The sequence below is a fragment of the Rattus norvegicus genome, chromosome 19 (genome assembly GCF_021556685.1).
Source record: "Rattus norvegicus strain SHRSP/BbbUtx chromosome 19, alternate assembly SHRSP_T2T, whole genome shotgun sequence".
Lineage (NCBI taxonomy): Eukaryota > Metazoa > Chordata > Mammalia > Rodentia > Muridae > Rattus > Rattus norvegicus.
Genome location: NC_141552.1, coordinates 66,590,063 through 66,617,202, shown reverse-complemented (window position 1 = coordinate 66,617,202; position 27,140 = coordinate 66,590,063). Strand labels below are relative to the sequence as shown.

Below are 27,140 nucleotides of genomic sequence, written 5' to 3'. Positions count from 1 at the left end.
CCCTAAACCCCGAGGGTGCATGTGCGGGCGTCCAGTCTCACCCAGAGGAGGACCAAAATTGATCTTCCTTGGGGGAATTTCTCTATATATTGGCAGAGCAGGCTTGGACCTTGTCTAACACCCACCTAAAGATTTTCCTTGGGGTTGGGGATTTAGCTCAGTGGTAGAGCACTTGCCTAGCAAGCGCAAGGCCCTGGGTTCGGTCCCCAGCTCCGAAAAAAAGAAAAAAGAAAAAAAAAAAAGATTTCCCTCAATGAATCCCTAAATATTATTTTCACCCAAAAATCATACTCAAACCCATGAACTATGGAAGGTTAGGATGTTTTCCTAAACTTGTAATTGGCTTGTGTGTAACTCTGCTTTACACCAGATTCACCACCATATACAAATCTAGATGTCCCATATATATAATGTGTATATATATAAATGTATATATAGACACATATATATGTGTATATATGTAATATAAAATAAATATATACATATGTATGTATGTGTATATATACATATGTATGTGTATATATATGTGTGTATATATATGTGTGTGTGTATATATATATATGCATGTATATATATATAAAATCCCATATATATAATGAGACCAAGACCACAGTTGTGACCAGGCCTCCACATTGCCAACCTAGTTCCATGATGGATACCATTGGGTATACTCTTCCAAAAGGGCCAGCCGCGCGAATGGGTTTTTGCTGCTGGCTAGACTCTTCGTACCAAGCTGGGGACTCACAGGATGATTCGTCATCCTGAAGGCAATGGTAGGAGAGAGGTATGGAGGAAGGAGGTTTGGAGTGTGCTCTAAGAGGGGGCCCAAAGCTTTGTTCAATAAATGCCAGACGGGTAACATTTTCTTTAGACACTATGGTTTATAGTTGGAAACGTGATGTTGATTACACAGGAGGCTCAGGAAGGGCCAACAGCCTCAGGACAGATGTGATACAATGGCAGGGAACACAGACTTGAGGGTGGGGGGAACAGGCATTTGGTTTTAAGACCCTCTCTAACGCCAAAGGGGAAGCGAGACAGGGGGACCGCTATTGACCCACATCACACGCAAAGGACTCCTGACCTTTCACCCTGAGGCAGGTCAGCTCCACTTTCTCAACATTTCCCAGATGGGGGAACTGAAACAGAAAAGACAGCGTGAGTGAAGCCACCTAATGGAAAAGAGGAGGGAGGAGGAGGTGGCGGTGTGTCCGTCCATCCATCCGTCCATCCATCCCTCGAACTCGAGAGTAAGCTGAGCTTCGACTGGGCAGTGGAGGAGTCCCTTCTTGTGCCTCATTAAAGGTGAAGGAAATCCACGTTATGACACGCCCTGGCCTCTGCCCACCATGCTTTTGTGTGTCAACAGCGATTCACCGGCAAGGAGGAAGGGGCTGATGCAATCAACTCCTGCTTCCCAGGAAGACAGACAGAGCAGTATTTTGAGACGCCCTCATCTCCACACATCTTCCCCCGTAGGATTTAAGGGGGGTGTGCACGGAGGTGAAACGTGCCTCACGGGAGGTGTAGGTCCTTTCGCCTTCAAAGCCTGGACCTTCCTGCAGGGACCATGGACCTCCTGTTGGGTCTAGCAAATATTCCCAGCTCTTGGCCTCAGGCTCCCTATGTCACCACCCAACAACTGGTTGCCTTCAACCAGACCACTGCAGCAGCAGAGCAGAGCCCTCTGTGGGAAACTTTAATCTCCCAAATGTCACACAGGCCAATGATGACTGATAGGTTCAGCTGGCCTAGAACCTCCTCCCTGGATACAGTCCCATCTACGGGAACTGAAGGCTGAACTTTCTTCCTTAGGCTGGGTTCCTAGCTGCCCAGCTCAGAGCACCAGGATAAAGTGGACTAGGCTGTGGCAGAAGCAGGTGCGTCTGCCGAGAGCATCGCCGCAGACCCCTTCGCTCCCTATTGTACAAAAGGGGTGGGGCAGCACACGTGACTGACAGATTAAGGATGGTGAGGAGGACTCTCAGGATGCTGGGCAGGGCCCATGGGACACCGTTGTGAACAGCCCCAGTCAGAGAAAGCAGGGCGTCCCTAAGGAGACAAGGTACCAAGAGAGTTGGGATCCTCTGAGAACCTAAGTCTTCCTCAGCAGAGATAAAACTCAGTCAGGAGGCATCCTCTGATCTCACCAAAGTTTCTGACGAGTTGTAAGGGTGTCCTAGACAGGAACAAGGCCATCTCTATGGTGCAGAAGGATTGGTTTTAAAGGCCTGGAGGGCTCTGTGCCATAGGAGAGTGACTCCCCCACTTTCCTGGAGAGCCACGCCCAGGCGCCTCTGCCTAAGGAGTCCTACAATGGGGCACATTGACCCCTTATAGCAGCACGCCCATTAAACAGCCAGGTATGCACGCTCCAAGTCTCAGCAAGCACCTGAGGAATGAGTCCTGGTGGCCACCAGTCACTCCCTTCTGGCCCAAAAGAGTCGAAGAGGCCCAGAGGATGCACTCAGGGGTCTCCAGAGTCAAATGCACATCTGGTGGGCAAGGCCAGTAGGCGACAGCCGGAGGGGCAGATATGGTGCTCGGCATTCTTGTCAAGTGTTCTAGGCATCCACGTCCAGACCAGGCTCCTGGAATAGCGACTGCTTTCTCAAGGTGAGTCGGGCACACTTGGGGCACGTGGTCGAGTTGTCGTAGTAACAGTCCCTGAGGTTAGAAAGACAGGCTGGGTGCTGCCCAGAAAAGCTTCCTCCCGAGGCCTTAGTATCTTCCTACAACTTCAGAGAGGCTCCTGCCACAGGGCAGAAGCAAAATCGGCCTCCGAGCAGGATTTACCGCAAAGCCTGGTACGTAGCTGCTGCCTTCTACTAAAGACCCAGGGTCAGCCACACTCAGGCCTCGTCGTAATCTGTACACGTGTGTATCTGCACACGCAAAAGCACACACGTGCCTGCTGTGATGCACCCATGGAAAACGGGTAGGAGGTGGTTCTCTCCCCACCATGTGGGTTGTAGGATCGAACTCAAACAGTAACTGGGCTTAGCAGCAAGCTCCTTTACCTGCCCAGCCATCTTGTCAGCCCTCTAGCTCTCACTTATTCAGCCATGACTATAACTTATCAACACTAGGAAGCTTTCTTCCCTTGTTTTCCAAACTGTGTGTCGAGGTATGACTGTGAGTCTGCATGGCTCTGCAGACTCCTTATCACTTAACGTTCGGGCCCACCCGGTCTACGCTGAGCCGGAAAGAGTAACTTTAATGTAGGTACAGAACTAAGCAGTAAGTGGACGCTGTGAGCAACTTGGCGCCAGGAGGGCTTCAGAGGTTACTCTGGAATAAGTTAGGCTGCAGCGGCCCGGCACAGGTAGGCATTCATTCCTAATGGAACTTGGTTTTCCTTCAAAGAAGGTCTCACGGGCTGGAGAGATGGCTCAGCGGTGAAGAGCGCTGACTGCTCTTCCAGAGGTCCTGAGTTCAAATCCCAGCAACCACATGGTAGCTCACAACCATCTGTAATAGGATCTGATGCCCTCTTCTGGTGTGTCTGAAGACAGCTACATTGTACTCATATATAATAAATAAATAAATCTTTAAAAAAACAAAAAACAAAAAGAGGGTCTCATGTAGCCCAGGTCAGCATCAAACTTCCTATGTAGCCTAAGATGACTGAACTTCTGCATCACAAGTGATAAGATTATAGGTGTCAAGGTGGGGGTGGGGTGGGGGCATCCTCTTGGAGCTTCGAGGGCAGGGGGGAGGAGGAATGGGATGAGGAATTGTCAGAAAAAAATTAAATAGGGGCTGGGGATTTAGCTCAGTGGTAGAGCGCTTACCTAGGAAGCGCAAGGCCCTGGGTTCGGTCCCCAGCTCCGAAAAAAAGAACCAAAAAAAAAAAAAAAGAAAATTAAATAATAATAATTATTATTATAATCATTATGAGTTATGTAAACAAAAAGATTGCATGTGTTTACCACTAGGCCTAGCTCTATTCCGTGCTAGAAATCAAACCCAAGATTTCATGGACGCTAGGCTACATTCCCAGCCCCTTAATAGAGCTTTTAGTTTAGACACAGACATCAGGGCCTAACTCCAGTCAAGACCTCTGAAAGAAAGACAGCAAAAGCCCCACCTCCGTGTCGTCTGTCCGTGCCCCCCCCCCGCCCCATCCGTCTGTCCATCGTCGTCGTCCCACTCCCCCACCCCCCCATCCCCCCACCCCTCACCTCCCACCCCCACCCCCACCCCCGCAGCAGCGCAAGGCTCCACAAGACCAGCTGCAGCCAAGGACAAGGGAAGGCATTCTGCTTAGAAAATGGGGAGGAGCCTCAGCACCGCCCCAGAGTGAGCTAAGGCCACACCCACCTGTGGAAGACAGCTGAACAGTCGTTGCACACAGATGTATGGCTGTCGAACGGGAACAGCACATCACCTTCTTTGCAGAGTTCGCAGACGAACCCCTTGGCTTGGCACCGCTGTTGAAAAGGGAATCGGTGTAATGACTGGCAAGGAAGTGCCAAGTCAGGCCAGGAATGCACTGACTGATCCTGGCTCTCGGGACTGGGGGACAACTGCTTAGAGTCTCCTCTAGATAGAGCCACCATTGCAGCGGGGACAGGGAGACCCACCTCACAGTCTAGTTTGATGTGCTTGGCGAAGATCGTGTGGATCTCAGTTAGCGAGCAGCTGAGTCGGCCCATGTGCACCTCCAAGAGGTCCTGGATGGAGTACATCTCATCGTTCTCCACAAAATGCTGTCGGTCTTGGAGCTGCGAGGACCCAGCAGGTGTTACCACCAATGCAGAGCAAGGTCCCCCCCCCCCCCGACTTGCCACCCGCGGCCACTCCTGTTGTCAGGGCCCAGGGTTCTCGTGGAACCCACCAAGTTACATAGGGTGTCCATTTAGGGACCTCCAGATTCTGGAGAAGCTAGGGGCAAGATATGGCCAAGATAACATTTCCTAATCTATATGCCCCGTACCCCATTTCACACACCTGCGATGCCCCTAGAGCCACAGTGGGTCAGTGCTCCCAACCTTTCTCCATGACTTCCCCCTGCCATCCTGCCTCCTTCTGGTCTGTTTAAAACCTTCTGGTTGTACGCACCCCTTGCCCTGCTTCCTTCTGTACACAGCAGTCACACCGTGACATACTGCCTATTTCCCTTGCCTTCCTGGACCACTGGCCACTCTCCAAGAGCCTGTTTTGCTCACTGTTCCCCATAAACTTAGGCCAGTGTCTGAGATCACTTATTGATCAAAGCAGTGAGTCTTAAAGCTTGTATTTTGGCCAGGCATGGTGGTACGTACGTACGTACGTGCGTGCATGCGTGCCGTGCGTGCCTGAGTGCACACCTTTAATCCCAGCACTTAGGAGGCAGAAGCAGGTGATCTCTGTGAGTTTGAGGCCAACCTGATCTACAGGGTGAGTCCCAGGATAGCCAGGGCTACACAAAGAAACCCTGTCTCAAAAAAAACAAACAAAAAAAAACCTTGCATTTTGTTCAACCTGCTGGAGGAGGCTAAACTCAAGGCCATTTACCTAAGGCTAAACATGGTAATTATTTATCTTTAGTTTGGAAAAACCAAGCTCCTCAGAGAATACTGCTGTTGTGTAAAATGTCTGCCAGTTTATTACAGATGTAACATCCCCAGAAGAGAGCGTTCAAAAGGCTACTAGAAGTACAATGTATCTAGAGCTACAGGGTTATCTGAGGAATCTGAGCATGAAGTGCTCTGTCACCCTGGCCACCTGAGACAGGTCCTTCCAGCAGTCTGACCTGCAGCAGCAGTCGTGCCTCCATGGCCTCCTTGCAGGTGATAAAGTATGGCTTCATGAGCAGGATGTCCTGGCGCAGCTTCTGTGAACTCAGACAACAGGTGGGCATATCAGCCATGACACACGGGTGGCACCACAGCTGGGTCTGTAAGGCTAAGGGGCTGCTTCTCTACTGGCTTCATAGGGGCCATGTTCACAGGGTGGCTTCTCCTCCCTTATACTGAGGGTGAGAGTAAGGTCAGTAGGGACTGGGGAAAGTGCCCTCAAGCTCCACTAGGTGGTCCTACATTTGGCTGGTCTATCCAGCCTCAAGTACACATCACTTTGGGGGCTACATAGGAACCTGGGTTTATTAAACGTAGCTCTTGAGATCTCCCATTCATATTAGCCCAGTCCCACAGGCAAGCACTGAGCCCATCCTCCTGCCTCATGACAGCACAAAGTCATAGCCAACATAGTGTGGATCCTAGGTAGATACCATATCTCCCATCAATGCCTTGGCCTTGACCATTCACCCAGCTCTGCCTCAGACTCTTCCCCTAAAACATGGACTCTAAGATCTTTCTAGGGCTGGAGAGATGGCTCAGTGGTTAAGAGCACTGACTGCTCTTCCAAAGGTCCTGAGTTCAATTCCCAGCAACCACATGGTGGCTCACAACCATCTGTAGTGGGACCCAAGGCCCTCTTCTGGTGTGTCTGAAGATTGCAAAAGTGCACTCATATCTTGTGTCCATAAGATAAACAAATAAATCTTTAAAGACAAAAAAGACTTCTCTACGTTGCTCATGACATCATCAACTCCTGCCTGAACTACAGCTCTATCTGACATCAGCCCTGACTCTTCTGGTCCGAGTGAACAACAGTCATGTAGAGCTGCTGAAATGCCCAGCCATCACTTAGATGGCTGTAAGTGTAGGATACACTCTACAGTTCAAAATCATAGAGAACACAAAAAGAGTAACATATCCTGACAATTCTGTATGTTAACTGTATATTATGTTTTGGTTCAGCCAGGAGGTGGTGGCACACGTCTTTAATCCCAGCACACGGGAGGCAGAGGTAGGCAGATCTCTGAGTTCAAGGCCAGCCTGGTGTACAGACTGAGTTCCAGAACAGCCAGGGCTACACAGAGAAACCCTATCTTGAAAAACAAAACAGGGGTTGGGGATTTAGCTCAGTGGTAGAGTGCTTGCCTAGGAAGCGCAAGGCCCTGGGTTCGGTGCCCAGCTCCGGGGGGGGGGGGGGGGGGAAAGAACCAAGAAAAACAAAACAAACCAACAAAAAATAGTAATAATATGTTGGTTCTACTAAGCTGAAGAAAATATGCTATTATATAAGGATAGAAACACAGACGTGCTCTAATCCCACACTTAGGAGGTAGAAGCAGGAGGATCAGGAATTCAAGACCAACCTCAGCTTTCAATCAAATTCAAGGTCAGCCTGAGTCACATGTGCTCTTATGCCAGATTCACACACTGCTGGGAATTGAACCTGTGCTCCCTGCATCTAAGCTAGCGTTCTATCATCAAAGCTACATTCCCAGCCTTTCAGGTAAGTTAGGTAGACAGGTGGTAGGGAGGTAAATAGAAAATTGATTAGTGGATAGAATTAAAATTAACTCTCTCTTCTCTCTCTCTCTCATACACACACGCACACACTTTCTGACAAGCTCTGACTGTGCAGTTCAGGCTAACCTCATACTGGTGACCATTCTACCCCAGTTCCCAATGCTAACATCACAGGGATGAGACGTCACCCTACTCTACAATGAGATTATTAGGGAACTTAATACAGTTTCAACCCTGCTGATCCAACAGCTAAGAGGCCTGTGAATGAGGCATACCTCCCACTCCCACAGGGAGACAAATCCCTCCGGACCCTTACCAGGGCCCCAGCCTCACCCGGATCTCCACCAGTTCTTCCACATAGTTAAACAGCAAGGGGTTAATCTCCCGGAGCCGGAGCACTGGCCGAGACACCATCAGTGCCAAGTAACGCATGCTGCAACGGGACACCTACAGGGCAGGCAGTTGAGTGACCAGCTTGCAGAGCTAGGACTGGTCACGCCCACCTTCTCCTGCACACACCCCTCCCCAATATCCCCCCACCTCCCCACCAACAACTACCTTATCTCCAAAACCCAACCTTGCGTGGCTCAAAGTCCCAGTTGTGTACTACTCTGGCAGGGATAACAGCCAAGTCGTTCCAGTGGCAGTGGCTGCAGTAGTACTGGCCGGTGTAGTCGCACTGCCGGGCTTCACTAGGCACACCTCCTGTGGGGACCAGGTTGTGACAAGGTCAGGGTAGCCATTCGGGATGGATTAACGCCTGCTTTACCCTAGCCAAGGACTCACATCCTATGGTCCATCTTCCCTCACCAAGGCTGCAGTGGAGAGCAAGCTATGCTAGGGGTTCTCCCCAAGAGGACCTAGGCCACCAAGTGTCTCAGAACCCTGTCTGCAAAACCAGACAGAATAGTAAGACAGAAAGAACCCCTGAAGTTGGAACCCCATAAGTTATTAGTAGTTACAATTTCCATCTCTAGAATGTGATTGTTGGGGGCTAGAGCAGTGAAGAGCACTGACTGCTCTTCCCGAGGTCCTGAGTTCAAACCCAGCAACCACATGGTGGCTCACAACCATCTGCAATGGGATCTGATGCCCTCTGCAGGTGTGTCTGAAGACAGCAACCATGTACTCACATAAATAAAATAAATGACTCTTTAAAAATAAAATGTGATTGTTTTATTCCGGTTTCCTTGTTTTCCCCTAGACCCTGTCTCTGTGGGCACCCCTTGATAGTGGTAACTGTCACTGGAGAACAGAGACCAGCCCTGGAGAGACCTAGAGGAGTCACGAAACATCCAGAAGCTGCCTGTTTCTATGAGTCTCGAAAGAATGCCAGTCACGTTCCTTGGTCACACTCCCCAAAACAAGGTGCATGGCCTGCGCTGGCCCCAGGCCCTTTCTCCCAAGGGCATCTTTCTCACACACCCACCAGGTGCCTTCCTGGCTCAGTTCTGCACTGCCCTTACCCAGCACGGAAGAGGACCCCCACCCTTCACTCACGGAGAGAGATGGGAGCGCGGCACTCCGCGCAGCGGTAGTCCTGGCTGTCCAGCCCGGTCTCGGGGCAGATGTTCAGCTCGTACTCAGCCTGGTGACTGACCTTGGAGCTGACACATGGTCTGGAGATGAGGTTCAAGCACTTGCTGTGGCAGCGGTAATAACACCCTGCAGCAGGAAATACCCATCTCTCTCAAAAGCTGTACGGATCACCACAGCCTAGGAGGACTTCATCTGGAATGCTCCACATACACACCCCGTGAGTCCCCCTGCACCATCCACATTAACTCAGGACTTCCTCCCAGAACTACTGTGCGGCCAGCGTCTCAAAGAAACTCATGTCCCTGGACCCCAAGCTTTGTCTCTTAACTCGTGACTCACCTTCCCTTAGCGTGCATCAAACCCAAAGCATCCAGTGGTGTTCCTCTCCTACATCTCCCTGCTTTCTCCCATTTCCTATCCCCAGTTTCCGTGACTCCACCCTTCTGGGCCTGAGACCACCATGTAAGTCATCCTGACTCCTCACTTGCTTCTGTAGCCAGCACTGATCTCACCACTGCTCACCCAAACCTTCATCAGAACCAGCCCTCTCTTCCTTTCTGCTCGGCTTAGCAACCAGAGTCTAAGTATGCAGCACACACGGTCCTCAAATGCCCTTGGTCACCTCTGAGTATATCTATATTACGTCTACCCTTAGACATAGTGCTTCTCCTCAAAGGCAATGGACACATATCTACTACAGGGCCTTTGCATATACAATTCCTCCACACCACACCCTTCCTTCTTAGATATACTCTTAGTGTCTGCCCTGACCTCCAAGGGCCCACTGGACCCTTATAAACATTACCTCCCTTACACTTTCCTTTACGGGCACTGCCCAGCACACCAGTCATCTCCTAATCTGGCCTCTCATACAGAACGGTACCATCATTCTGCAACATTGTCTCCGTACTATCCGATATGGTAGCCGCCAGCTTCACATGGACTCCTGTGGATGTAAATTTCAAAGCCCTTCCACGATTCATCACCACTACACTAAATAGCTCAGGTCTAGATGCAAGGCCAGTAAGGCAGGCGTGTGGGGCTCCTCTGCTTCTCTTATCTCCACTGCACAGCAATGCTTGGTCATCTGTACACACTACGGAACTCACGACACGGGACCCACGTCTGGGAGCAGGGCTTATAAGGAACGGGTCTTGGTTGTGCCCACCTGTGCAGGTGTACCAGGTCTGGATGAGGCCCCAGATGATGGTATTGCACTTGTCGCAGGTTTGTTTGACGCTCTTGCTCTTCTCCTTGTAGAAGCGATGCTCTAGGAGAACCCGGATGTTGGGTTCCTCCTCATTGGGGTCCTGTAGGGAAAGAGCAGTGGAAAAGTCATAGGTGGGTTAAGCAGTAGCTCCTTCCATTGCTCCGGATCTCCAACACGTGCCTTCCAGGAGCTGCCTGTGCAGAGATGTTGAGTCTAGGCCCCATGCACGGTCCCCCTTCTCTCGTTAGCAACAGAATCATAGTTAGGCACTAGCCCTTAAGAACACACACACAGGGGGCTGGAGAGATGGCTCAGAGGTTAAGAGCACCCGACTACTCTTCCAGAGGTCCTGAGTTCAATTCCCAGCAACCACATGGTGGCTCACAACCATCTGTAAAGAGATCCGATGTACTTATATATAATAAATGAATAAATAAATCAAAAAGAAAAAAAAACACACACAGCTTCTTCTAGCCTCTTTGTATCCATGTGCTGTATAGATCCAAGGACCTGTAAGTGGGAGGAAGGTTGCCTCTGCCTTCTGCTTGCTACACTAGGGTGACCTTGGGCTCCCTTCCCTTCAGGATCTGGAAGAGTAACAGAAAGATGGCCTAGGTCCTAACACTTTTGGCTATTGCCTAGACCCACTGTATGCTTGTCTCTCATTAGGAAAATTACATGTGCATGTTCTTACACTTCTGTATCTTGGGATGTTTGCTACTATATATCCTTACCCATTTCCCAATGAATCCACTTTAAACTCCCAGAGGCTCAGGGTCCCTACAAGAGACACAGTGAGACACAGGAACAGCCAAACCAAAAGACACAGGCTCAGACTGCATCCTGGCCTTGTGTGGGTTTTGGATCTACCATATACTGTCTCCTCCCGCTGACACCTTCAGGTGATCGCCCTCCTAGGCCGAACAACTCAGAGAGGAATTATGTCAACATACGCTTCCACGGGTGGTCACAAAACTAACCCCTGGCTGCGATGGTTTCAAAGATCATCATGTGACCCAGGACTAGCCAGTCACTATGAATGTTCCCTAAGCTTGTGACCCAGGCCTGGCCAATAAATCATGATTGACCTGCCCTACCTGAGAAAGGTAAACTCACAGAAAGATCGCTATTGGCTGCCAATGTCATCTTTGTCACCTAAGAGTACCTGCCTGAGGCTGACTGACAGGAAGTAGAGCAGAAGGATACAGGATTCCCCACTTCATTAGAAGCCCCAACCCCAAATTGTTAATAAAACACACTTTCTTTTTTTTTTTTTAAGATGTATTTATTTTCTGTATGTGAGAACACTGTAGCTGTCTTCAGACACACCAGAGAAGGCATTGGATCTCATTACAGATGGTTGTGAGCCACCATGTGGTTGGTGGGATTTGAACTCGGGACCTTTGACAGAGTAGTCAGCGCTCTTAACCACTGAGCCATCTCTCCAGGCCCCCATGTTTTCTTCCTTAGCCTTTAAGAGCCTTAGGATTGGGTCTCTGCCCCTCACAATCAGGAGAGGCTGTACTATCAGGGAAGTAACTAGCCTACCCGTCCACCCTGCTTCTCTGTCCCTACCTCAGCCTCTCAGAGAACACAGAAGGACCGCCCCGGGAAGGAGCCAAAGGCTCCCTGTCCTCCTGTCTCCATACCCTGCTCCAGGCACCTCTGTGGCGGAGCCGGTCGGAACCCACCTTCAGCTCCTGGAGCTTCAGCCGGAGGTGGATCAGCCTCACCACGGCGTCTTTCTGCTTCTCCGACTGCTCTGGCAGCTCTAGAATCACCTGCTTGCATTCTTCGATCGCCTGCCGCAGCTGCTGGACATCAGAGGCCAGGAAGAGACCCTACCCAAGTTGGAAGGAAGCAGTCAGATGACCATCTAGAAGTTTCTCCCCAAGGAAGGCAGGCCTGTCTCCATGAGTAGTTAGGTATCTAGCAGACCCCAGCTCTCTCCCCCAGAGGAAAACTTGCACAAGGCCCAGGAGAGTTACCCATCCTCGAGGCCAGCCTGGTCTACAGAGTGAGTTCTAGGACAGCCAGGGCTACACGGAGAAACCCTATGTCAAACAAACAAAAAGAATCTATTCGTGCTCCCTGCTCCTCGCTGGACTGATCTGCCCACAGGCCTCTGAACACTAAGTTCAGGCTACGTGTCAAAGGCAGCTTCTGCAGCTGGAGTGTGGCTTGGTTGATAAAGTGGGGGCAGGAAGTTCAGAGGTTAAACTGGAGGACAGACTGCGCTGAGACCTGTCTCGAAAAGAGGAAGGGAAAAAAAAAAAGAGTTTATCCTCAGCTACATAGCAAGTTTGAGACCAACCTGGGCCACTTGAGATTAGCTTAAAGACAAAACTAGGAGCTGGGGCGATGACTCCACAGTGAAATGCTTGCTACGTAAACATGAGGATCTGAAGAGGGACTGATTCCCCAGTACATGGAGAGAACACCGAGCACGGAAGAACACGTCCATCATCCCGGTGCTGGGGAAAGGAAACGGTGATCCCTCAAGTTCTGGGCCAGCTGTTCTCGCTAAGGGAGCTCAGGTTCAGTGAGAGACTCCGTCTCAAAATAAATTAGATGGAGCAAGTGAGGCAGAGGCAGGAGGATCTCTGTGAGTCCAAGGCCAGTCTGGTCTAGTGAATTCCAGGTGAGCCAGGGCTACATAGTGAAATCCTATCTCTGAAAGATGACTGACAGACAGACTGACTGACTAACTGACAAGAAAATTGTGTGTATACACACACACACACACACACACACACACACACACACACCAGGCCTGATGACACACACTTTTAATCCCAGCACTCGGAGGCAGTGCTGGGAGACTCAGAGGCAGGCAGATCTGAGTTCAAGGCCAGCCTGGTTTACAGGGTGAGTTCCAGAACAGCCAGGGCTAGACAGAGAGACTCTGTCTTCATGGGTAATTCCTAGGAGCTGGGAGTATCACTTAGATAAACAGTCAGGTAAGTAGAGTGCTCATCTAACGTGCCAGAGGCCCCAACATTACAAACATAAGCACACACTTCCTCTTTAGAAATCCAAATCCATCTAGCCATGCTGTTTCATCTCTAAAAAGGCTGAGAAAATGAGGAAGAGGCTTTTGGCTAAGAAACAAGCAAAGCAGCTGAAGAGCACACAGTCGCCCTGGATCAGCACCTCTGGGTGCTTTCTCAGATGCTGGCCCAGAGGCTCAGTCGAGCTAAGGCCCCACACCTAGAATGCTCTGCTTCCACTGGGAGAGACAGGCTCAGATCTCAGAGCTAGGGAGGTCAGTTGACTGTCCTCAGGAGACACCCTCCCCCCTCCCTAAGATGGGCTTTCTAAAGACTCAGGCAGAAGGGTAGTACTGCCCATCCTTCCTCTTTGAAGCTCATTTTGCGGCTAAGCGGAAGTGTGTGACATGTTATAAGAAACTTAAAACACCTTGGGCTCGATGGCCTGGGCATGAAATCCAACTGCTTGAGAGGCTGAGGCGGGAGGATAAAAAAAAATTCAATGGGTTCGGTCCCCAGCTCCGAAAAAAAGAACCAAAAAAAAAAAAAAAAAAAAAAAAATTCAAGACTAGCCTAGGCTACGAAGCAAGTTTAAGGCTAGCCTTAGAAACTTCTGAAGACTTGGGTCACCACCTTTAAAGGATTAAAGGTGTGCACTTTAATCCCAGTACTCAGGAAGCAGAGGCTGGCCGACTTCTGAATTTGAGGCTAGCTTGGTCTACAGATTGCGTTCCAGGGTGGAACACAGAAACAAAAGAAAAGAAGAGAATGCCACTCTGTTTCTCTCAAAGAAGGTAGAGACGATGTGCATAAACTAAAGAGCTGTCAAACATACTAGGTCTCTCCTTCCTCCTTTTCTCTTCAAAACAAGCCTTCTGTTGAACAAAATATGGACTAAGCCAGAGAGGTGTGTATGTAAGGTACCATTTATAAAACATCCCTCGGGACTCCAAAGGGAATCAACTCTAACTCCCTCTTCTCTGTGGAGCCCTGATTACACTGGAACTCACTCTTGTAGATCAGGCTAGCCTCAAACTCAAAAATCAACCTGCCTCTGCCTCCAAGTGCTGGGATTAAAGGCCTGCGTCTCCAACGCCCAGCCACACTCACTCCTTAAGAACCTGCAACTTGGGGTTGGGGATTTAGCTCAGTGGTAGAGCACTTGCCTAGCGAGCGCAAGGCCCTGGGTTCAGTCCCCAGCTCCGAAAAAAAAGAAAAAAAGAGAAAAAAAAAAAAAACCCTGCAACTTAAGAGAAAAAAGGATCCGCACCTCCCAACTGTCTCCAGACCCTCAAATATTGAAGATGAGGGACAGATGCCATGCGTGTTTCAGATTCAAAACCCAGGCGACTGGGCTGACTTGGGGGCCACTGAGCCCAATGGTATGGCTAGCTAGAAAGGAAACTGTACCCCAACTCAGGAGAGTAGCTGAACCACTGGCCACTGGCAAGTGCTGTGATGAGAGTACCACCTAAGGGCCCAGACTCCAAACCTTACCACAGGGCGGGAAAAGTGGTCCTCAGACAGGCCAAGATCCATCATGCGCTCAGAGTAGCAGAACTCAGGCTCCCCTGCGGGCAGCTCAGGCAGAGTGTCTGGAGTAAGAGGACAGGCATGAAGGGTGGTTAAACAGTCTGCCTGCTCCCTCTTTCTCCTCATCCCCTGGGGAAGTAGCTGTGGAGGATAGAATTGAGCCAGGGGTGTTGGGAGGCCCACAAAAAGGGGGTACTGGGAAGAGCTAGGCACCACTTGGCTGCCTGTAAAGGAGTCTGTCTCACTGTGAAGACCAGAAAGCACTAAGTCAAAATTGCAAGGGTTATTCCAGTTTCTGATTCCCCGTAAAAAGTCTGACTCTTGTGGGCTTCGCTTAAAGGGGAAAAAAAAAAGATTTGTGAACACTGTGTGGCGCTCAGAGCGGTCTGCAAGATAGTACAGAAACCCAGACTGGGCGTGGCCACACTTGCCCGTGATCCTAGCAGCTGGGAAGCAGAGACAGAATCACCAGTCTCAGTCTAAGGCTAGCCTTGGCTACACAGATGGACTCAGTCTCTAAACCAAAACAAACAAACAAACCCAATTTCTAAGGTAGATGCTTCCTGACTAGACTGAAGAAAATCCACTGACTGGCTACCTCACGACTTCATTAAGTCCTGCATGGACTTCAGGCCACCCTAACAACCACCCTGGTCCCAAGAACTCCCCAACTCCCCTACCCAGAGTCCCTGCCCCCCCTGCCTTTCTGATCTCAAGAAGGAGAGGGTCCATCAGCAGACATTACAGACATTACACTCTTCTCCTTCGGCTCTGAGTTTGCTCCCAGAGTTCACTAAACATCTACTGTGTGAGGCCCTGGGATTCTCAGATCCCTGTCCTACTGTAGACCAGTGGTTCCCAACCTTCCTAAGGCTTTAATACAGCCCCTCATGCTGCGTAGACTTCTACCCCCAACCATAAAGTTACTTTCTTTTTTTTTTTAAGATTTAATTTTCTGTATATGAGTACATTGTCACTGTCTTCAGACACACCAGAAGCCGGCATCGGATCCCATTACAGATGGTTGTGAGCTACCATGTGGTTGCTGGGATTTGAACTCAGGACCTCTGGAAGAGCAGTCAGTGCTCTTAACCGCTGAGCCATCTCTCCAGCCCATAAAGTTACTCTCATCGCTACTTCATGACTGTAACTTTGTTCCCGTTATAAGTCATAAATAAACGTACTGCTGATGGTTTTAGGCAACCCCTGTGAAAAGGCTTACACCACCCTTAAAAGGGTTGAGACCCGCGGCCTGAGAACCCCTGCTCTTGAGTGTTCATTCTGGTAAGGAAGACGGAGGGAAACCTCAGAGCAGGTGGAGTGTGACTTGGGAAGGACCACGGGTGAGGGCGGGAAGGGAGAGGAACAGGGTTGGTCTAAGGTGTCACACAGTCCACACAGCCCTCACCCTGCACCAAAGCTCACCTTCAGAAGTGACTTCCTGGGCCTTTTCGTTGGGTTCCTGTTCATGATGCCTTGGTCCAAGGTGCTTGTTGAAGGGGTTGAGGTGGGCCTGCCGGAATCGAACTAGCTTCTCATCGTACTCCATAGCATCCCACCTGCAGGGCCCAGCATGGCTGAGATGAACGTCCCAGGCTCATCCCTCCCTATTCTCCAACATCCCATCTCGTTCACTTCCCAGAGGCTGGGGACATGGGGTAGAGCAGGGCAACCCCCACAAAGCAGCTTCAATCCTTATCCTCGCCCAAAGCCAGCACAGCTACCTCTAACCACGCTCCCTGGGTAGTTTCCTTAGAAGACCCCTCCTCCTCCCAGTGATAAGGGCTAGCCCAGGGGCACAGGCTTGTCTCAGGGTATGAGATCTAAGGCCCTACTCCTGGTAGGGGCTCTTTTGACCTTGGAACTCCTCAGAAGGCTCTTTTCTAGGCCTCAAAATGGCAAATTTCTCACTTGGCCCCAGTCTAGTCAGGCCCTTGCTGCTGGCCTATTCCTAGGAGACACACCTCTTGGAACTGGATCTTTCTTCCTGTCCCCTTATTTAAGATGTTCCCTACAAAACAGAACACCCCCAAAACACCATCCTTGTTAGCTTGGTCACCAGTGAATCCCCTGAAGTCAAATCCAAGGCCAACCCTCACTCTGCTATCAACAGGGTGACCTAGGCCCCTTCCCTGGCCCCAGCAATGCAAGTAGGTTCTAATACAAGATTGTACCTCTCAGGCTTCAGTTCCAGCCCTAAGTCACGACCACATGGCCTGAGTTGTTCCTATAGCTCCCTGCCGTGGGATCCCAGGTAGCACAAGTGTTTAGGCTCACCCTTGTCAGAAGTTAAGATCACCAGACACTCTTTCCCCTCCCTAGGGCTTAGCACACTGAGGGAACACAGAGCTGGTAGCTCCCGGGAGAAAGGGAGGGGCTTGTCTGTGTCTGAATAAACCAGAAGCAGTTGGAATGTAGTTCTCCACCTATCTAGTTAGGCCACATTCCATGGCCTCTCTCCGCCTCTGTTTCCTCATCCAGAGGTGAGTCACAGTGGGTGAAATTAGTTCACAGACCCTCAGCACAAAACAAACTCTATGTAGGCCAGGTGTGGTGTCTCGTGCACTTCTTGGGAGGCAGAAGCAGGCAGATCTCTGCATGGTCTACAGAGCAAACCCCGCCTTGAAAACAAACAACAACATTCTGGTTTCTCTTCAGATCGTATAAATCTTTCGCCTTTTACTAAAGATTTCCGTGGAGAGGAACAACTGTGAGTCTTAACCCAATTTTTTTTTTTTGGTTCTTTTTTTCGGAGCTGGGGACCGAACCCAGGGCCTTGCGCTTCCTAGGTAAGCGCTCTACCACTGAGCTAAATCCCCAGCCCCATCCCAATTTTTTGAGGCCTTGTGATCACAAGGCTAATAATGGTAACAAAGAAGCAGAACTTCAGGGTTGGGGATTTAGCTCAGTGGTAGAGCGCTTGCCTAACATGCGCAAGGCCCTGAGTTCGGTCCCCAGCTCCGAAAAAAAAAAAGAAAAAGAAAAAAGAAGAAAACAAACAACAAGCAAACAAACATCTCTACAAGGTTTGCTATGATGATAGGAAGTCAGAGGTGAGTGTAGACCTGGGCCATGGGTGCCTGGGTACTGGTGTGCTTTCTCCATGCCTTCTCAGTCAGAAATAAGATGAACTCTCTCTCCCTACTCTTTCACTTGAAGAGAAATAAAAGCACTAAGTCAGAGGGGCAGGCCCTGCTAGGTCCTCACCATGTGGGGTGGTAACATAGACTGATGGTCACCTCAGCCACTCCGCAGAAGTTCTCTTCAGAGCCACATGGACCATGTCCTGCTGGCCCTGCCTGCATTCAGGGAGGAAGCCACAGCTCCAGTCTGTTAATAACTATGAGCTGCTGATGAAGGCCTAAGGGGATGCTGGTCCTCTGGGCTGATACCTTGAGGTAAGTCAGTCACACTGGGTGCTACAGTCAAGGGGTCCCCAACTAATGCCCAGCATCTCCCAAGCATCCTAAGGAGCAGCCAGAATGTAGGTGAGATCGAACTGTCCCAGGGCACACTCAAGCTCCTTTCCTGAGTGAGAGGTCATTACTTTGCCACATGATTTCCCGGGCTGCCCTGCGCCTAGGCACGGTAAAATGACTAAGTTCTGATCAATAGAACATGAAGAGCAGAAAGATCACTCAGCACTTCTCAGAACTGTTTTTCCTCCCTTCCTCCTCTGTCTGGAACGCAGACGTCATGAGTGAAGCTGACACAGCCTCCTTGAGCTGTGACAGAAGCCATGAAGGAGGACTGCCAAGTGAGAGATCTAAAGCACTTCCACCCTGGCTCCGGCCGCTCACCGTGATGTTTCAGTCAGGTTAGGCTCACCTCAATGTGATGTCAGTCAGGTTGGGCAGAAGCAAACTTGTTTAGACCACTGCTGTCAGAAGGGAGAGCTCTGCCTCTTGCAGTCAAAATAGATCCTAACAGACCACTCCAGTCACCTCGCACTGATAAGATGGACAGCCTCAACCTGCACGCGACCCCTGCCAGCCCCCAGCCTTTCTCTGATCCCAATTTCTCACATCGTCGCAGAAGAGGAATAATAGCACCACATAGGGGCTAAGCAATAATAGAAACACTCAGCAGCAAAGAGACAGACTCTCAGTCCTTAATCCATAAAGCCTGTTACTCCCTCAGTTCCTCCTCTCTCTTGTTGGCAACCTATGGGACCAGCCCACGGCCCACCCTGCTATTGCAAGAGAAAACTCCACCAGGCATAGGACAATACCAGGAGGTCTCCAGGGACAAACTGGCCACTTATCTTCATCTTACATAGGAAAAACCCCCTTCAACCATGAGAAAGACATTTCTTTAAACATTATGTTCTTCGGGGGTGGAGAGATGGCTCAGTGGTTAAGAGCACCGACTGCTCTTCCAGAGGTCCTGAGTTTAAATCCCAGCAACCACATGGTGGCTCACAGCCATCTGTAATAAGATCTGATGCCCTCTTCTGATGTGTCTGAAGATAGCTACAATGTACTTATATAGAATAAATAAATCTTAAACAAAACAAAACATTATGTTCTTCGAAGGCAGTGGTGGTGCGCTTGGGAGGCAGAGGCAGGCAGAGCTCTTTATGTTGGCCTTGTCTCAGACCTTGGCAAGTCTAAGGCTGCCAGCCTGGTCTACAGAGTGAGTTCCAGGACAGCCAGGACTACACAGAGAAACCCTGTCTTGAAAAAACCAAACAAAAACCACAAAATCCCTTCATTTTTCTCTGTTGCCAGCATGAGCTTCTCAAAAGGGGTGTTCCCTTTCTCTCAAAATCTCTCCTTTGTAGTTGAGATTTCTGCCTAAGCTTTCACACACAAACTGTGGTCTCTTTTCTATCACCAGTGGGCCAGTCTCCAGCGGGCCTGGTATCAGGATTGTTAAAACGATAAAATTCGCTAATAAAAAGCTCCAAGAACAGGGGATGAAGCAGGGGGTGGCTCAGCTGCTAAGAGAACTTTCTGCTCTTCCAGAGGACCTGGGTTGATTCCTGGAACACACATAGCCACTTACAACCATCTTTAACTCCCGTTCCAGGGAAACTAGCACCTTTTTTTTTTTTTTTTTAAGATTTATTTATTTATTATATGTAAGTACACTGTAGCTGTCTTCAGACACACCAGAAGAGGGCATTGGATCTCTTTACAGATGGTTGTGAGCCACCATGTGGTTGCTGGGAATTGAACTCATGACCTCTGGAAGAGCAGTCGGGGGCTCTTAACCACTGAGCCATCTCTCCAGCCCCCAACTAGCACCTTTTTACACCTTTTTGGGCACCAAGCATGTATGTGGTCAACGGACAACTGTACAGCCCACAGCACTGGCCAGAACAGTGTAGGCACCTAATACATATCCGTTACTGCCAGCATTACTAGAACTTTCGAGAGGCAGGCTACTCTGATTTAAATCTTGTGGTTGGGACCCGTGAGATGGGCTCTGTGGGTAAAGACAGTTGGTGTCACGTCTGACAACCTCAGGAACCACATGATGGAAGGAAATAACCACTTCCTGCAAGCTGCCCTCTGACCTCGACATGTGGGCCAGGGACATGCATGTGCCCGAACACACATACACACACAAAACAAACAAGTAAGTGTAATTGTAAGAATTTATTAAAAATAATAAAACGGGGGCTGGGGATTTAGCTCAGTGGTAGAGCACTTGCCTAGGAAGCGCAAGGCCCTGGGTTCGGTCCCCAGCTCCGAAAAAAAGAACCAAAAAAAAAAATAATAATAAAACGAATCAATGTGTGGTCCTAGTCTCTTGCCTAGAAGTCAGGGAGAAGCCCAAAGTTGGGCGGAAGGATGAGTGTGTGGTTTGGTAACAGAAACTGGAGTTGCTGCGAGTGTCTATGACACCATGTGGTGACCAACCCAAAATAAAGGAAGTGGGTGGAGCCGGCAGGAGCCCTTCCCAGAAGTCTTCCTTGAAAACCTCTTGATGTATTAGAATATAGTCAGAGGGGCATGAAGACCTTGGCCAGAACTTGCTGGATACTCTCCTCTGGGCTACCTTTCCCAGGAAAATGGTTCCCTTATGCATGTCCTGACTGGCACTGCCACCCCTGACCTGGAACAAAAGCAGGGGATGAATTAAGCAATGGAGCCATTTGACCCGTCTGCCTAGTCTGTCTGGAACCAGTCTGGAGAGCCACATTGCCTTTTCAGCTGACGACAAATAGAGAGAACCCCAGCCCAGCACAAGCCTGTGGAAGCAACAGCTGTCTTTGAGTATGACGTCATCTCCTATTTCCACACCAGCCTTACAGAGTTCTGCACCCAGAATCCACGGTTGGCCTCAGGAAAGAAACTCAAGAAAGGGGCAAACAAAAGAAAACTCTGTTCCATCAAACCCCTGCAGAGGCCTCTCCTAAAGCGAATTAATAATTACAAGTTGACAACTGAAACCCTCAGAGTAAAGATCAAGGGTCTGTGTTACATCAGAGGCACTGGGTGGAAGTTCAGGACAGATTACTGAGAATAAGAGCTCGCCTCCCATGTATTACTTTGGGTAAAGCCACCAAAAAGTGCTAGTCCAAGGGCTACAGGAGGTCCTAGGAAGGAGCAAGGTACATCCTATCTGCTCACACAGGTAACAAGGATGAATGGATAATCCGGACCAAGCAGGATCAGTGTTAATCATTCTCAACTACCCCAGAAGGTGCAACAAAGCGCACCTCACATTTCTACCCGCTATACTGAGGATGCGCCTGTCCTCACTGGAGCAGTTCTCAACGACCTTCCTCATCCATTTCATAATTATGAAACCGGAGGATCAGAGACGCTCAACATAGCAGAGGGCGGGTCCCTGTGAGTCCTTGGGCCAAGAGTCCCATACTCAGCCTCTGAAGCCACCCGGTGGTTGGAGGTGGGGGTCCCCATCTGTGGACGCTAAGCTCTGCCCCCACGTAATGCTGGGACCAATGAGGTCACCAAGGCCTTGCGCACAGCAGAGAGCCAGCAGGCGGCAGCCGGGAGCTGGACGTCTTGCTTGAGGCCTCTGCCAGTTCTGCACCCTGGGAGCGCGGGGCAGAAGCCGGATCCCGGAGTCCGGCCAGTGGCAATTGCATGCTGAGATCCGGACCCTCGCCCTCTTCCCCACCAGACCCACCGGACACCTGCGGAGACAGCTCCGCTGCTTACCTGGCTGCCGCTACATTGTACCGGACCGGCTGGCTACACTGTAGTTCGCCACCGCTGTTACACTGTACCGGCTCCGCCGCCCGCTGCTGCCGCCTCCGGCCAGGAGGTTCATGACACCGATTGCCCTACTGGCTCACTGGAGCGCCTCCAAGTCTCCTCCTCTGGTCCACGGAGTGAGTGCATTAACCTTTGCCCTGAGTCTTTGCTCCTCCTGAATCACCCTCATCCCAGTAATTGCGTTCAAGCGAATGGCTCCACAGTGGTAACCCCTCAATGTCCCCACATCCCCAACACTGACATTCAGCTGTCCCCAGGACACCACCATAGAGACATTTAAGGTGCATCTCAAGCTCCAAAGGTCCTATCTGAGATAACAATAACACCACACACACACACACACACACACACACACACACACACACACACACACACACAGGACAACACACCACATACACAAAACACACACAACACACCTCACACACACATACACACACCTTACACACCACACACACACAACACACCGCATATACATACTACACACACCTTACACACCACACAACACACAACACACCGCATATACATACTACACACACCTTACACACCACACACACAACACACACACCATACTACATACACACACCACACACAGCATACACATACCACACACACATCTGACATACACACCTCACACATACCACATACACATTCTACACATACCATACACACCGCACACACATACCGTATATACAACACACACACACACACACACACACACACACACACACACACAGGCCTCACATCCACACCTCACACACTTCTCTCTTTGATAGCAAATAAATCACTCCCACCTGAGGCCAGCCTTCAGCGCATTCCTGATCCCATTCCCCAGAAGCTTTGTCTGACCTGCCTTCCACCGTGTTCAGGACCAGCCCTTCTTCCCCACTCCATGGTGACCACCACAGCCACGACAGCCTCAGCACCCTCAGCCTCCCTCTGAGCCCTTCCTTCCTCAGCCCAGGAGTTGGAGCGATTCTGGGGAAGAAATCTGCCTCAGACTTCACCTCCCAGCACTCTCACCAGATTTTACCCTCCTGACCCCTAACAGGCCAGGTCCGCACTGCTCAGCCTCTCCTGCACGGCCTCTATGAAACATTCTCTCCTAACCACAGCCGATCGTTTCTCCTGGAACTTCCTCCTCAGCTGTGGGCAGAGATGTCTGAGCGCCATTCATCCCTGTCTAATTGATGCTCCTCTGACATTTCTACTGACTGACTGTTCCTCATCCCAAAGGCAGAGCTAAAGGCAACATTTTGCATTATTTCTTAAATGCTGCAAGACCTATACCAGAGCTTGGACAGAAGACCAATTAAGTCTCCAGAGGAGGACAGAATGACCGGAAGATGGTCTCCTCAGCAGGTGGACTACTCCATAGGCACAGTTAGTAACACGTACTGATAGGAGTGAGCCAGTGTCTATACTGGCACTGGGCCCTGTCCCTCACCTTCAAGGGGAGTCCAGGATGGACCCAGGTCTACCTCTGCCTTTTTTTTTTCTTTTTTTCCAGAGCTGAGGACCGAACCCAGGGCCTTGTGCTTGCTAGGCAAGCGCTCTACCACTGAGCTAAATCTCCAACCCCTACCTCTGCCTTCTTATGCCTTCTTACTAAGTGTCTTTACTATTTCTCAATCGATTCAACAGCACTTTTAATGAGTAGCAACTGTATGCCATGCTCAGGCACATCACCAGCAAACAGTCAGGGCAAGACTTGATGAGGCTGCATCACCTACAGACCAGACAGACAAACAGAAAAGGCAAATGGATCGGGCATGTGTTGAGCACTGAGAAGGAAACCCAGAGGCTGGAAGGCAGGGCCTGAGATTAGAGAGCGAGACTGGATGTTTGACTTAAGATTCAAAAGATGGGTCGACAACTCTGTCTCCTGCGTGGGGTACGTGTCGGCACGGAGATCCCCATAATAGATCTCCGTAATAAACCTCACCTTTGCTTATTAAAAAAAAAAAAAGATTCAAAAGATGGAGGTATGGCTCAGTGGTTAGAGCACTGGCTGCCCTTCCAGAGGTCCTGAGTTCAATTCCCAGCAACCACATGGTGGCTCACAACCCTCTGTAAAGAGATCCCATGCCCTCTTCTGGTGTGTCTGAAGATAGCTACAGTGTACTTATATATAATAAATGAATAAATCTTAAAAAAATTTTAATAAATCTTAGAAAAACACTTAGAAAGTGAGATTTGAAGATGTGGTGTCTTAGTCCATGTTCCACTGCTGCAAAGACCATGACCGAGGCAATGCCTACCAAAGAAACCATGTCACTGGGGACTTGGTGCTAAACACTTGTATCCTGATTCACAGTTGGAGGCAGACAGAGGCAGACAGACAGGGCCTGGCATGAATTTTTGAAACCTCAAAAACCACCCTGAGGGGCAATATCTCCTAATCCTTCCTTTTTTTTTTTTTTCTTTTTTTCGGAGCTGAGGACTGAACCCAGGGCCTTGCGCTTGCTAGGCAAGCGCTCTACCACTGAGCTAAGTCCCCAAGTCCCCTCCTAATCCTTCCTAAAGCAAGCTATCTATGCACTCTGAACAAAAAAATTTAAATATATGAACCCACGAGACTATTCCCATTCAAACCAGCACATACAATACAGCCTGTAACTCCAACAGTTCAAAGGCAGTGAAAGGAATACTGGAAGTTCAAGACAAGTCCCAGCTACATGAGAGTTTAAGCCTTCTCTGGAGTACATGAGACACTGTCCCGTTTTTAAAGGAGAAAGGAAAGGAAAATTGTAGTGGTGTGTTTGCAAGAGAATGGCCCCCATAGGCTTATAAATTTAAATGCTTGGTCTTCAGGGACTGGGACTACTTAGGAAGGATTAGGAGGTGTGGCCTTGTTGGAGTAGGTGTGGCCTTATTGGAAGTAGGTATGTCCTAAGGGTGGGTTTTAGGATTTCAAAAACCCAAGCAAATCCCAACGCCTCACTCTTTCTGCTGCCTGAGGATCCAGATGTAGAACTCTTGGGTCCTTCTCCAGCACCATATCAGCCTGCATGCTACCATGCTGCTCTCCATGATGAAAGCAGACTAAACCTTTGTTGCAGGACATTTGATCACACTGTGAACCCTGAGATTGTTGAAAAAAAAACAACAACCCTATTTTCTAGTTGAGGTGTGGCTCAGTCTTTATTACACACCTTTAATCCCTCTGAGTGGAATACAGACAAGCCCTTAGCACACACCTTTATTCCCAAACAAGGAAGGGAAAGTTAGTTAGGTTACAGAAGGAAGCACCCATGGTTGAAAGTAATGTCAAATTGAGGGACAAAGTGACAGACCAATTAACAGGATACACCCAACTCTTATGAGAAGAGAGAAGAAAAAGAGGCAACATAAAAGGGAGTAGTGGGGGGGGGGGCAGAGAGAGACAGAGAGAGACAGAAACAGAGAGAGACAGAGAGACAGAGAGAGAGAGACAGACAGAAAGACAGAAAGACAGAAAGACAGAAAGAGAGCAGTTTTACTGGGGACAGTTGTATAAAAACAGGTTGCAGAGAGAGAACAAGGTAGACACAGGTGAGGACAGAGCAAGCCAGAGAACGAGAAGGAGCCAGAAGATTAGAACAGATTGACAAGGTTAGGATGAGGCCATGCAGACCAATTCAGTCAGAGGCTGAGAGAGAGGCCAGTTTGAATCAGTCAGCTTGGAGAGGAGTTGGAGCCAGAACAGCTAAGTTGAACCAGCCAGCCAAAGCTCAGAAAGAACAAGAAAGTATGAACCCAGTCAGCAGTGAGCCTCAGACTGAGAACATCCTAGGCCTAGATAAGGTGCACTGAGGCTAGAGGCTTCCAGGGTAGGCCTAGGTTAGCAGACTGAGGGAGGAAGCCTGGGAGACAGCAATTATATAGGACAATAAGTTACCTTTACAAACCTCCGAAACTGTAAGCCCCCATTAAATGCTTTCTTTTATAAGAATTATTGGGAGTCCGTTTGACCTGTGAGAGGTGGGTCCATGCCTTATGACTGACTCCCTTGAGCCCCAGAAGCTCACATGACTCTTTTTTAGTTTACAAAAAGAGATAAGTTTTAGATATATTAAAATTACCACTGTACTGAAATCCACATTGTAGAAAAAGCAGCTAACAGGAGTCTGTAAGACAGCTGGAGTAGACTCTCTCTGTGTTAAAAAGCATGAATTTCGGGGTTGGGGATTTAGCTCAGTGGTAGAGCGCTTGCCTAGCAAGTGCAAGGCCCTGGGTTCGGTCCCCAGCTCCGAAAAGAAAAAAAAGCATGAATTTCCCCTCTCTGTTCAAGAAGCCATGGAGAGAGAGAGAGAGAGAGAGAGAGAGAGAGAGAGAGAGAGAGAGAGAGAGAGAGATACATTGATTGGACAGAACTTATCAGAACTCCATCGATCAATGTTAAAACTCTGAATTTTTGAACTCTTACTGTAGCAATAGCATAAAAAGGGGAAAAGAAACCCAAAACATTTTCCATTTTTCAAATACCTTAAATTATTTTCTTACACCTTTATACTTAGCATTTACATATTTATTTTTTTAGACCCTTAGAACTTGCATAGATTTCAATCCTTTTTTTCTTTTCCTTTCTTTTTATGTTTATTTATTTTATGTATGTGAGTACACTGTAGCTGTCTTCACACACACCGGAAAAGGGCATCAGATCCCATTACAGATGGTTGTGAGCCACCATGTGGTTGCTGGGAATTGAACTCAGGACCTCTGGAAGAGCAGTCAGCGCTCTTAACCGCTGAGCTATCTCTCCAGCCCTTTTCCTCCTTTGACTCCACAGAGTTGACACACACAGGTCTTTATTGATAGGCTCATGGTCTAGCTCTACCATTCACCTGTTGATGAACATCTGGGCAGTTTTCCAGTGTTTGCTGTTACAATAAACCTGCTATAAATGTCTGGGTGCAAGCCTTTGTGCAGAGACATTCTTTTGTTTCTCCTGAAGAAAAAGGAAGAGGAGGAGGAGGAGGAGGAGGAGGAGGAGGAGGAGGAGGAGGAGGAGGAGGAGGAGAAAAAGTAAGAAAGAAAGAAAGAAAGAAAGAAAGAAAGAAAGAAAGAAAGAAAAGAAGATAAATTCCAGGTCAGTCAAGACTACATAATGAGACCCTGCCTCAAATAGATTCCTTCCTATAGATAGATTTCCTTCCTGTAGATAGATGATTCTCTTCCCGCCTGCTGGCACGCATCTGTAGACCCTACACTAACAGCCAAGGCAGGTGGATTGCCATAAGCTAGGCAATGTGAGATCATGACTCAAAAAAATATTTTGATTAATATAACGATATTGGCAAGAGAATTAGAAGCACCTCAGCTCAACTATGGAATATGGACGTAAGCTTTAGGTTTATACAAAGGAAAAATTTAATTTAAGCAGCGGGATGGG

General features: G+C 49.2%; 1 protein-coding gene and 1 pseudogene across 4 annotated transcripts; one reads left to right on the top strand and one right to left on the bottom strand.

Moving 5' to 3' along the window:
• Nucleotides 1-861: 861 nt before the first annotated feature.
• Def8 (differentially expressed in FDCP 8 homolog) lies at nucleotides 862-21,773 on the bottom strand. Of its 4 annotated transcripts, none has more exons than XM_087594722.1 (12): nucleotides 21,713-21,773; nucleotides 16,002-16,221; nucleotides 14,541-14,638; nucleotides 11,745-11,894; nucleotides 10,012-10,153; nucleotides 8,805-8,969; nucleotides 7,882-8,009; nucleotides 7,638-7,751; nucleotides 5,738-5,818; nucleotides 4,587-4,727; nucleotides 4,324-4,433; nucleotides 862-2,667 (listed from the first exon to the last, which is right to left on the bottom strand). In XM_087594722.1, exons 2-12 carry the CDS (start codon nucleotides 16,123-16,125, stop codon nucleotides 2,565-2,567), a joined length of 1,356 nt encoding a protein of 451 aa, XP_087450848.1. In that variant the 5' UTR covers nucleotides 16,126-16,221; nucleotides 21,713-21,773; the 3' UTR covers nucleotides 862-2,564.
• On the top strand, nucleotides 17,215-17,331 carry LOC120098741 (U5 spliceosomal RNA; annotated as a pseudogene).
• Nucleotides 21,774-27,140: the final 5,367 nt, after the last annotated feature.